The sequence below is a fragment of the Capricornis sumatraensis genome, chromosome 19 (assembly GCF_032405125.1).
Source record: "Capricornis sumatraensis isolate serow.1 chromosome 19, serow.2, whole genome shotgun sequence".
Classification (NCBI taxonomy): domain Eukaryota; kingdom Metazoa; phylum Chordata; class Mammalia; order Artiodactyla; family Bovidae; genus Capricornis; species Capricornis sumatraensis.
Window position 1 is genome coordinate 49,752,042 of NC_091087.1, and position 12,563 is coordinate 49,764,604.

General features: G+C 36.1%; 1 protein-coding gene across 2 annotated transcripts in view; it reads left to right on the forward strand.

Annotated features, from left to right (window-relative positions):
* The window catches only part of ARHGAP5 (Rho GTPase activating protein 5), a 58,148-nt gene that overhangs the window by 19,673 nt on the left and 25,912 nt on the right, over positions 1–12,563 (forward strand). Inside the window, exon 2 of one of the 2 annotated variants that reach the window (XM_068990934.1) lies at positions 4,823–4,970. In XM_068990934.1, the coding sequence (XP_068847035.1) occupies positions 4,823–4,970 (148 nt within the window). The remainder of the gene's footprint in view (positions 1–4,822; positions 4,971–12,563) is intronic. The other variant, XM_068990935.1, reaches the window with a different exon arrangement.

Sequence of the window (12,563 nt, forward strand, 5' to 3'; positions counted from 1 at the left end):
TTTATTGAGAATAGTTTGTAGGGAATGATGGTAGAAGCAGGGAGGATTGATTAGGCAGTCAACACAATAAGATGGTTAAGATGTGGGTAATTGCTGTATCATACATTTGAAAGAAGGATGTGAGAAAACAAGAGGTATCAAAGATGACTCCAAGATTTTAGTCTGGCAACTGAAAGGATGGAATTGTCAGCAACTGAGATGTATATAGAAGGCTAAAGATGGAGCGCATTTTAAGGAAATAAATCATTAGGAGTTCAGTTTTGCACATGTTAGGAAATGTCTCAGATATGCAAGTGAAAATGTCGGGTAGAATGTTCCAAATGAGTCTAGAGATCAGGAGAAAGAGCTGAGCTAAAGGTATTGATTTGGGTTATCAGCATATGGGTGACATTACCAAGAGGGTGATTATAGATATTGAGGGGAAAAAAAGACAGACTGAGGCCTGGGGTGTTGCCAGTATTACAAGGTTGCCAAGAGGGACTAGCAAAGAAGACTAATAAGGGGAGAACAAGTGAGATAACAAAGGTAGTCTCCTGAAGTCTGTTCAAGAGAATAACTGTTGAAAGGTTAAGAGGAGAGCTGAAAACTGACTGTTGGAGAACAATCATTTATAATATTAATAAGAGCAGATTTAGTGAAGTGATGAAAGTGGTTAATTTCAAGTGAAGTCAAAGTCGCTCAGGTGTGTCCGACTCTTTGCAACCCCATGGACTGTAGCCTGCCAGAGTCCTCTGTCCATAGAATTCTCCAGGCCAGAATACTGAAGTGGGTAGCTGTTTCCTTCTCCAGGGGATCTTCTCAACCCAGGGTCTCCCACATTGCAGGCAGATCCTTTATCATCTGAGCAAAAGATTAATTTCAGTACATATAAAAGGGAATGGGAAGAGAAGAATTGGAAACAACTAGTATAGGTGATTTATGTGGAGTTTATTGTTGAGTTGCTCAGTCGTGTCTGACATTTTGTGACCCCATGGACTGGAGCACGCCAGGCTTCCCTGTCCTTCACCATCTCCCAAAGTTTGCTCAAACTGATGTGCATTGTGTTGATGAGGCCATCCAACCATCTCATCCTCTGTTATCCCTTCTTCTCCCCTCAATATTTCCCAGCATCAGGGTCTTTTTCCAATGAGTTTGTTCTACGAAAAGGAATTCTCATTCTGGAGCAGTTGCTTGCAGGGAGAGGAAGATTAAGACTTCTTTAAAGTGGTTTTTGGTGTGTGTCAGAGAAATGATATAGTAGAAAAGGGGACTCTGATGATCTTTTCCACTTTATTCTGATATTTTCAATCATTGAGTGTTTTACCAAAGAGGGTGTTCATTTCTTTAATGGGTTTTTTCTTCACTTTCTTTACATCTTACCTCTGGTTGTCTTATTTCTTCTTTCGTCTTTTATTTCAAGAATCCCAGCTTAAAGACAATAGAGAAGTCCAATATTTCTTGTTTCCTAGATTTATTCTTTGTAAACTACCTCAACTGTTTCTTGGTACCAAAGTTTTCTTCAGTTGGTTGATTACCTGTGAATTGAGATATTGTATTTTTTTCAGTGTTATTGATTATAGTATTTACTTCAGGATATTGCTTAGTTTTTTTCCTTTGTTGTGTTGCTGATACTGCTGAAGGGGAAGAGCCAATTCTGTAGAGAGCTATTTATATACCTTTTTCTGTTTACTTACTCTAATGATAGTTTTTAACATCTGCTAGACAATTAGTAACATTGTTTATATTATTCGTGAAATGGAATGTTTGTTTTACTAGATATGCTTTTGCAGACATGAGATTTACCAGAAAAAAAGACCATGGGTATTTGTATTTAAGCAGAAATTGAGATTTATATGTAATAATGAATCAGAAGTTTAATTGTCATAAATCAGATTTGTTTTCTTACTAACACAGTTATTTAATTGGGGGCTGCCACTTCTGACTAATGATTGGTCAAAAGCTATAGATGTAAATGACCAAATAACCATATGCCCCATCTTTTTTCTTGCATTTCAGAAAACCTTGATGGCAATAGAAGTTGTCATCATCTAGCCTTAGACAGTTTAATTTATGAAATAGATGTTATATTATATAAATTATTTTAAATTGGCATAAATTTGAAGCTGTAGATTAGCAACTCTTAACTAAGGGTTGTATGTTAGAATTATGTAGTTTTTCAAAATTCACATTTTTAAAGAACTCTCTGAAGCGATTTTTGTGCCTAAGAACTGTCACTTTATAGAGCTTCCCTGGTGGCTCAATGGTGAAGATTTCGCATGACAATGCAGGAGACATGGGTTCGATCCCTGGTCTAGAAACATCCCACATTCTCTGGAGCAACTAATCTTATGCACTACAACTACTGAACCCATGTGCCACAACTGCTGAAGCCTAGAGCTTCAGTACCTAGAGCCTGTACTCTGCAACAAGAGACGTCTCTGCAGTGAGAATTCCTTGCACCACAACTGGAGAGTAGTCCATGCTTGCAGCAACTAGAGAAAAAGACCAAATGCAGCCTAAATAAATAAATCGAAGAACTGTCGCTTACAGAAAAATGTTAGACATTTTTCTTCATCATGAAAGCTAATATAGGAGTGTCCAATTCAAAACTACTTTCCTACACAGTTTTATTTTGTAGCGATATAAATTAGTAGAAAAATTGGTAAAGTCTCATTAAGTTTTTACTCATTTTTTCCCCCACAGTGTGTATAACCTGTAACTTGACTGTCAAGCGGTTAGATGTTAGTAAATTATCCCTTTAGAGTTTGCCAGAAATTCCATGCTATAAGCCACCTAGCCTTTCATTCCCTCAAATTAGTGGTGTTGAATCTGCAGAATTGAGTAACTGACCCTTGTACCTTTATGGACCTTGGGAGATACCCCTCAGCATAACCCGGAGAAATCTAACCCCAATTCTAGTAAAGTGTTCAGAATTTAGATTGTTTCCTAAAGGGTAGTATGAAAAGCAAATTTCTTAAGAGTTGATTGGAGCAGTTAGGACTAGCTAGCTTACTTTTCTTACAACTTTTTCCTGTAGTTGACATTGCAGATTAAGATCTTTTATTTCTATTGCTGCTACCAAAGGCTAGGCATTGCTGTTATCATTAATCTGCTTAAGTATAGTCTTTTTTCACCACTTGTATTATCATTCTAAACAAAAACACCCATCATTGCCTTAGTTTTTACTTTTCTAATCAAATGGTGCTTCTAGTAGTTTGCAGACTAGAAAGCATCTTAGTGCTCCTCCTAAGAAGGACGACAACCCAGCCACTGTATCCCTACCTCAGCTCATTTCTGTTTTCTTGCACTTTGTTTTGGTGGTGGTGGTTAGTGGAAGGATTCTTTACGGAGTAGGAAGAATCCGCACTACTTGACTTGATGGGCCAGGTCTTGAGCCAGGTCAAGTACTCCAGTGCTTTGATGGTGACATTCCAAACACCTAGTTATACTGTGTGTAATCTGTATCACCAGAGTGATGGTATATGAAAATTTAGAAGTTGGATTTCATGAACTCTGGATATTGCTAGGTAGAGCAGCCTCAAATTGAAATGAAAGAAAGGACTTAATTGACTGTGTTAGTTGCTCAGTTGTGTCTGACTCTTTACAACCCCATGGACCTTAGTCCACCAGGCTCCTCTGTCTGTGAAGTTCTCCAGCAAGAATATTGGAGTGGGTTGCTGTTTTTCCCTCCAAGGGATGTTCCCGATCCGGGGATCAAACCCGGGTCTCCTGCATTGTAGTTGGATTCTTTACCATCTGAGCCACCAGGGAAATTGCGTAACTCAGAACTTGAAAGAATATTGAAAGGTCAATCTATCCAAAGGAGAGATTCCACTGGGAAGAATCGGAAATTAAAATGAGGGCTGTTGCTTTAAGCATTGAAACCTCAGCCTGTGCTCCCTTTCTGCCTCACCTCCTCCCCCCCCACACATTTTTCTGATTAGAAATAGCATGTTTTTATCTGATTTGTAAGTAAGTTACAATACTTATGACAGATATAAATACACCCTATTTAAGAAAGACTGACTCAGAATCTCCTTAAGGGTTGAATTTCAGGCAGTATTTCCTTCGTTTTTGAAATGTTAAGAAGCTATTTTCTCCCAATGCAAGATTGAAGTTAAACTTTGAAAATTGTTATGCAACTTTTTACTATTGTGAATGTTTTGTTCATTGCTAATAAAAATTACCTTTTTGGGTGCCTAGTAAAATGTTTTTAATAGAACTAAATTGACATCTCATTTCCCACTGGGATGTTACCTTCTTTTATAAAAAATATCTTAATGTTTAAGAAATATTCAGTAGATGCTATGGAAGAAAATGGGGAAATAAGACGTAAATGATGAAACTAGACACTCATAGAGTTGCATAGCTTCATTATATAATCAATAATTAAAGTTATGTTATGCTTACTAATATAGCTATGCACAAAAATCTCACTTGGAACTTCCCAAAGACCAAATAACAAATGCAGCAATTAACATACCACACTTGAACTGTGAATTGTGCGATGCTTACTCCTTTCAATGGCATTGAAAAATGATCTTTTCTAATTTTCCTGCCTATCCAGTTTTCTGTTATTTTCCAAAGAGAACAGTTTCTTCTGTTCAGCCATTTTTTGTCTGTTCACTTTTGTCTCTTTCTCTTGGTCAAGTTGCTGTTTATAGCAGAATTTGTTTATTGAATCCCATATTGATGGACATTTAGGTTGGATGTACATTTAGGTTGGATGTAACATTTTAGATACTGCTTTTGATACAAATTGTGTATTTATATTGCTTGATACTAATGTTATTTTAAAGGGAATTAATTAAAATACTTTTAACTTAAATATGTTTTCTTATAGCAGAAAAAGAAAACTAAGAACTTCAATCCACCAACACGTAGAAATTGGGAAAGTAATTACTTTGGGATGCCCCTCCAGGATCTGGTTACAGCTGAGAAGCCTATACCACTGTTTGTTGAAAAATGTGTGGAATTTATTGAAGATACAGGTAGGATAGAAGTTATCATTTCAAGAGGTTTGATTTGAAATTTTACTTTAGCTACACCAATAGTTTGTCGGATGTTCCTGATTCAAACTAAAATTTGAAAAAAGTATGTCATTCTCATTAGGATTAATTATCTTGCATATTTTAGACATAACCATCAGATATTTGAAAGCAGATTTTTTGTTAGCCAGTCATGCTTTTATTAGACTTCTCTTTATTAAATGGCAAAGTCAGATCCTAGAATGTTAAATTAATTCTGGAATTCAAAATAACTCAGTTATTAAATTATGCTACTATTTAATCATAGGTATGATTTAAGGTAGTTTGAATGTTTTCAAAATGTTTAAGTTTGATACTATTTTTTAACTCATTTTACACATGAATTTTTTCTTTTAAAATTCATAGCAATATTTATGAATACACAGAATTAGCTTGTTTGTGATGTTATTATTCAGGAGCACTAGCTTCATATGGTTTATATGATTTGAGTTGTATTTGTAAGGCGTGTGTAGATATCCTCACTGTTTTAAAAACAAGCCTGCTCTTACGTCTATTTCATCCAATCAATCTGTTACTGAGGGTTGGACTAGTCACAGTTGAGGAATATAGGCAGAATATTATGTTTATGTGCATTTAAAATGAATACAAGTTAACCATGAAACTGTAGTGATCTGAATAGACTACAAAATTTAATGGTTTGAAAACATGAGCTAATTTCATTACAGCTCTATTTATTCTTAATGACCTTTTGATAAGCTTTTTTTTTTTTTAAATGAAAAGTTAGGCGAATGTCCTATCTAGAAAGCTCATTTTTACTTCAGTGTAAATGGTGAAATTATATTAATTGATTTTTAAATATTAAACTAACCTGAGATTCCTGGGATAAATACAGCTTGGTCTATGTGTTATTGCTGGACCCAGTTTGCTAAAAGTAAGGATTTCTGCATTCTAATAATTAACAATTTATAGTTTTCTAGCAGTATCTTATATCTGGTTTTGGTATCAGGGTAAAGCTGGCGTCACAGACTGAGTCTGTTTTCTGGAAAAGATTGTATAGAATGGTAATAGTTCTTTATTAAATTTTGGTAGAATTCACCAGCGAAACTATCTGGACCTGGAATTTTGTGAGGAGGCTTTTAACTATAGATTAAATTTCTTTAATGGATATAGGACTGTACAGATTTTCAGTTTATTCAGTAAGCATTGATTGTGTCTTTCAGGGAGTTTGTCCTTTTCATTCAAGTTGCTATAAGGTGGTTTATAAAATTCTGTATCATACTTTTGATGCCTCTTTTGTTTTTGGCATTATGAATTTCTTTTTTCCCTCTTGTTAGAAGTTTGTTCCATTTTATTGATCTTTTCAAAGAACCAGCTTTTGATTTTTTTGATTCTTTTTTCTCTTTTGTCCATTTCTAAATTCAGTGAATTCTACTTCTTCTTTACTTCTTTTTGCTTTCATTTGATTTTTTTAATAGTTTCTTAAAGTATAAACCTAGATTAATGATTTTATCCAGTCTTCTACACTGTTTAGCATTTTAAATTTTCCTATAAACATTATTTTAGCTGTACACCACCGTCTTAATGCTATTTCCATTTCCATTCAGTTCAAGATACTTTGTAATTTCCCTTTTGACTTTTTAATTTAACACATTAATTTTTATTTAAAATGTTTTCCAGATAACTTTCTGTTATTCATTTATAGTTTAATTTTGTTGCAGTTGAAAACAGTTTGACTTCAGTGTAACTTTATAGAGACTTGCTATTTATAGCCCAGAATGTGGTCTGTTTTGAAGAATGTTCCTTGGGACCTTGAGCAAAATGTTTATTAAGCTATTGGATGAAGGATTCATCCAATATCAGGTCAAGTTCTTTGAGAATATTGGTCAAGTCTTATCTGTCCTTACTGATTTTTCTTGTTGACTTGTTTTTTTAATTGAGTACTGTTAAAATCTTTAATCATGATTGATACTTGTCTGTTTCTCCTTTGAATTGTGTTAGTTTTTGCTTCATGTGTTTTGAAATTTGTTTAGTTTCACATATATTTAGGATTATGTCTTTTTTTATGAAATAGTATCTTTATGATGCATTCTCCTTGTTTTGAAGCCTACTTAATCTAAAATTAATGTAGCAAACTGCATTTTCTTTTTTTCTATGTGGTATATCTTTTTTTAATCCTTTTAATTGTATCTTTTTATTTAATGGAGTTTCTCATGGACTGAGTCTGACAATCCACTCTTCTAAGTGGAGTATTTATTAGATCATTGGCTTTTTATGTAATTATCAATCTAATTGGTTTTAAATCTTCTGTCTTGTTTTTATTTATTTTTTGTCTCATGTAAACATTCCTTTCCTTTTTTTTGCTTTCTTTTGGATTAGCTGAAAGCTTTTTACTCTTATTTTAACACCAGCATCCAGTTACAATGTTTATCTGTTAGGGTTATTTTAAGTGGTACTCTCGAATTTTAAATATATATCTTTAATCACAATTCCTCTTCAGACAACATTATACCAGCAAATGTGTAGCTTAAGAACCTTGGAACAGTACATCTAACCCTCCTATCCCTTGTTCTATTGTATGCTTTAAATTTACAATATGTTTTAAGTATCATAGTATATGTTCATAATTTTTACTTTAAACAAGTAATTATCCTTATTTTTGAAAGATTTTCTTGTTATAATCCTCTTAGAAAACAGCTTATAAAAATATAATTCACATACTCTACAATCTACCCATTTAAATTGTACAGTCCAGTGATATATTTGTATGTTCACAGAGTTGTGCAAGCATCAGCACATTCAATTTTAGAGCGTTTTCATCACTTCCAAAGTAAACCCCATCCATTAAGCAGTCAGTTCCCCATTCTCCATACTCATCATCCCTTAACTTTCTGACTCTATAGATTTACCTATTCTGGTCTTTTGTGACTGTCGTCTTTGCTTTAACATAGTGTTTTATAGCATCCATGTTACCATCTCTCAGTACTTCATTTTTTAAAGTAATTTTTAATTATTTTTGGCTGTGCTGGGTCTTTGTTGCTGTGTGGACTCCTCTCTAGATGTAGGGCATGGGCTTCTCATTGCAGTGGCTTGTCTTGTTGTTGAGCACTGGCTCTGGGGCACGCAGGCTTTAGTAGTTGCGGACGTGGTCTTAGTAGTTGCAGCTCCCGGGCGCTAGAGCACAGGCTCCGTGGTTGTGGCGCATGGGCTAACTCAGCAGCATGTGGAGTTTTCCCAGATCAAGCCCTGAATTCATTTCTCCTGCATTGGCAGACAGACTCTACCACTGAGCCACCAAGGAATCCCCATTCATTTTTATTGTTGAATTTTCCTGTGGTCATGTATGGATGTGAGAGTTGGACTGTGAAGAAGGCTGAGCACTGAAGAATTGATGCTTTTGAACTGTGGTGTTGGAGAAGACTCTTGAGAGTCCCTTGGACTGCAAGGAGATCCAACCAGTCCATTCTGAAGGAGATCAGCCCTGGGATTTCTTTGGAAGGAATGATGCTAAAGCTGAAGCTCCAGTACTTTGGCCACCTCACGCGAAGAGTTGACTCATTGGAAAAGACTCTGATGCTGGGAGGGATTGGGGGCAGGAGGAGAAGGGACGACAGAGGATGAGATGGCTGGATGGCATCACTGACTCTATGGACGTGAGTCTGAGTGAACTCCGGGAGTTGGTGATGGACAGGGAGGCCTGGCGTGCTGTGATTCATGGGCTCGCAAAGAGTCAGACACGACTGAGGGACTGAACTGAACTGAATGTTCCATTGATGGGAATTTGTGTTGATTGCCACTTTTTGACAACTCCGAATATTGCTGCAGTGAACACTTATTACCAGTTTTTTGTGTGGACACGTTTTTCACTTCTTTTGAGTATACATACCTAGGAACAGAATTTGTAGATCATAGGGTACGTATGTGTTAATTGCTCAGTCATGTCAGACTCTGCGACCCTGTGGACTGTAGCCCACAAGGCTCCTCTATCCATGGAATTCTCCAGGCAAGAATACTGGAGTGGGTTGCCATTTTCTTCTCCAGGGCGTCTTCCTGACCCAGGGATCTAACCCGGGTCTCCTGCATTGCAGGCAGATTCTTTACCATATGAGCCACTAAGGAAACCCCTATGTTTAACCCTTTGAGGAATTTACCAGACTGTCTTGCAAAAAGTGACTGTACCATTTACATTCCCACCAGCAATATTCAAGAGTTCTCGTTTCTCCATATCTTTGCTAACATGAATTTTCTGATTTTTTGATTATAGCCATCTTAGTGGGTGTGAAAGTCTCATGTGGTTTTGATTTGCATTTCCCTGATGACAAATGATGTTGAACATATTTTCAGTTGTTTATTGGCCATTTGTATATCTTTGGAAAAATATCTATTCATATACTTTGCCATTTTTAAGTTGAATTGTTTATCTTAGTGTTGAGTTTAGTTCTTTATATACTCTAGATACAGTTCAGTTCAGTCGCTCAGTTGTGTCCGACTCTTTGTGACCCCATGAATTGCAGCACGCCAGGCCTCCCTATCCATCACCAACTCTCGGAGTACACCCAAACCCCTGTCCATTGAGGGGTGATGCCATCCAACCATCTCATCTTCTGTTGTCCCCTTCTCTTCCTGCCCTCAATCTTTCCCAGCATCAGGGTCTTTTCAAATGAGTCAGCTCTCTTCCCATGAGGTGGCCAAAGGATTGGAGTTTCAGCTTCAAAATCAGTCCTTCCAGTGAACACCCAGGACTGATCTCCTTTAGGATGGTCCGGTTGTATCTCCTGGCAGTCTAAGGGACTGTTTAGAGTCTTCTCCAACACCACAGTTCAAAAGCATCAATTCTTCAGCGCTCAGCTTTCTTCACAGTCCAACTCTCCCATCCATACATGCCCACTGGAAAAACCATAGCCTTGACTAGATGGACCTTTGTTGGCAAGGTAATTCTCTGCTTTTTAATATGCTATCTAGGTTGGTCATAACTTTCCTTCCAAGGAGTAAACATCTTTTAATTTCATGGCTGTGATCACCATCTTCAGTGAACAAGTTGCTTTCAAATATGATTTGCAGTTTTTTCCCCCAAATTCCTTGTTGGTATCATTTGAAGCACAAAATGTAAATTTTTATGAAATCTAATTTTTTTTTCGGTCACTGTGCGCATGGTATCATATCTAAGAAAGCTTTTCCGAAGCCAAGACTACAAAAATGTATTCCTATATATTCTTCTAAGAGCTTTTTTGATTTTACCTGTTACATTTAGGTCTGTGATTCATTTTGAGTTAATTTTTGTGTATGGTACAAGGAGGCATCCCAGCTTGATTCATTTGCTTGTACATATCCATTGTCCAAGCACCATTTATTGAATTACCTTGGCATTCTTTTTGAAAATCACTTGGCTGTAAATGTGAGTAGTTCTTCCACTTATATTCCATTGATCTATATGCCTATTCATTTTTGTCAGTACCACTTCGATTTCAATATTTTATCTCTGGGGTAATTTTTGAAACCAGGAAGTATAGTCCTCCAACTTTGTTTTTTTTGATTTCTAGGCTGTTAGATTCTTTTCTTTTCAGTTTTTTTAAAGATTGCTCCTCGTCTTCTGCATTACCAACAAATCTGTTTTTCTTACCAGTATTCCTCTGTATATGATGTGTTACCCTCTCTCCTTCAATTCCCAATTGCTTTTGAGATTATTCTCTCTGTTTTTTGCTGAATTTTTTTTATTAGCATATTAGGGTTTTTTTTTTGGTGTGGGTGTGTATTCTTCGGGATTTTCTATGTATGTAAGGTCATATCCAATGTGAATAGGGATAGCTTTACTTCTTCTTTTGAAATCTGGCTGTCTTTTTGTTTCTGTGTCTTGCTCTGACTTGAACTTCCAGTGTAGTATTGAATAGCTGTGGTGAAAGCAGGCATTGTTGATATTCCTTACTTTAGAGGAAAGCTTTCTTTCTTTTACCATTATCATGTTAGCTCTGAATTTTTCATAAATATTCTTTATCATGTTACAGAAGTTTCCTTCTGTATTAGTTTCCTGGAGTTGCCAGAATGAACTCCCACAAACTGGGTAACTTAAAACAATAGAAATGTATTTGCTGACAGCCTAAAGGCTGGAAATCTGAAATTAAGAAGTCAGTTGGGTCATGCTCCCTTAGAGACTCTGGGTAGAATCCTTTCTTGCTTCTTTCTGGCTTCTGGTGGTGTCTATCAATCCTTGATATTCCTTGGCTTACAGTAATGTTACTCCATTCTGTCTTTGGAGTTCTGGGTGTATCTGCCTTCTTAGAAGGATGCTAGTTGTTGGGTTAAGGACTCACCCTCATCTTACCTGACCTCATCTTATCCTAGCTGATTGTAGTGGTCTTGTTTGGAAGTAAGGTCCCTTTCTAAGGCATTGGGGGTTATGACTTCAACATATTTCTTGGTTAGACTAAGTCAGTCCATAAAACATTATATTCCTAGTTTGTAGAGTATTTTTTATTGTGAAAGGGTATTGGATATTGTGAAATGATTTTTCTGTTTCAATTGATACAATCATATAGGATTTTTTGTTTCATTCTGTTAATGTGAGTTGCATTATCTTTTTGTTATGTTGAACCACGTTTGCATTCCTGTGATAAATCCCACTACCTCATGGTATATAATCTTTTTAATGCTGTTGTATTCAATTTGCTGTGTGGGTGCTCAGTTGTGTCTGACTCTTAGCCCACCAGGCTTCTCTGTCCAAGGAGTCTCCAGGCAAGAATACTGAAGCAGGTTGCCATTCCTTAATGTAGGGGATCTTCCCAACCCAGCGATCAAACTCGCATCTTTTGCATTTACAGGCGGTTTCTTTCCTACTGTGCTACCTGAAAAGCCCTTCAGTTTGCTAGTGTTGTGCAGAAGTTTTTTGCATCTGTATTCCTAAAGAATATTGATACATACCTTTCGTTTCTTTTGGAGTCTTTGGCTTTAGTATTGGGATAATACTGACCTCATAGAATGAGCTAGGAAGTGTTTATCTTTTTATTCTTTAGAATATTTTAATGCTAGTTTTCTCTGTTATTAAAGAGCTATCTTCAGGAACTTTTGAAGCATTTCTATGTTAGAGATTTTCTAAAATTGTTTCTAGATTTTAGTCTTTCAGTTTTCTGTTTTGTTGCCAGTGTATCTTCTGCTGCTTGTAATTTTATTTTGCATTTCCAGTGTACAATTTCTAATTTGTTGTGAGTCAGGAAAACATATAGCAGAGTTGGTCAAAGTTGTGTTTTGGTTAGGTTGAATAGAATCTGGGAAAACAGGAGGTATTCCTCCTATCAAGAAAACAGTATATTTTAGTGCAGGGGTTTGTAACATCTTTTTGGCTATTTATAATCCTTTTTATTTGCGTTTTTTCAGTTATGATAGGTTAGGGGATGAGATAACCAAGTTCCAGATACATGAGGAATTTCTCTCACTATCCTAAAATTTATATTTGCATGTAGATGTAGTTAATCTGAAATGCCCTCATTATTACAAATTACAAAGAAAAGATTACCTCTAAAGCTTAGAGGTTATTTTTCTGCTCAGATTATGTTAAAAGCATGAGTGTCTCAGTGAGGTTCTTTAAATACTGGTCTGAAAATTACG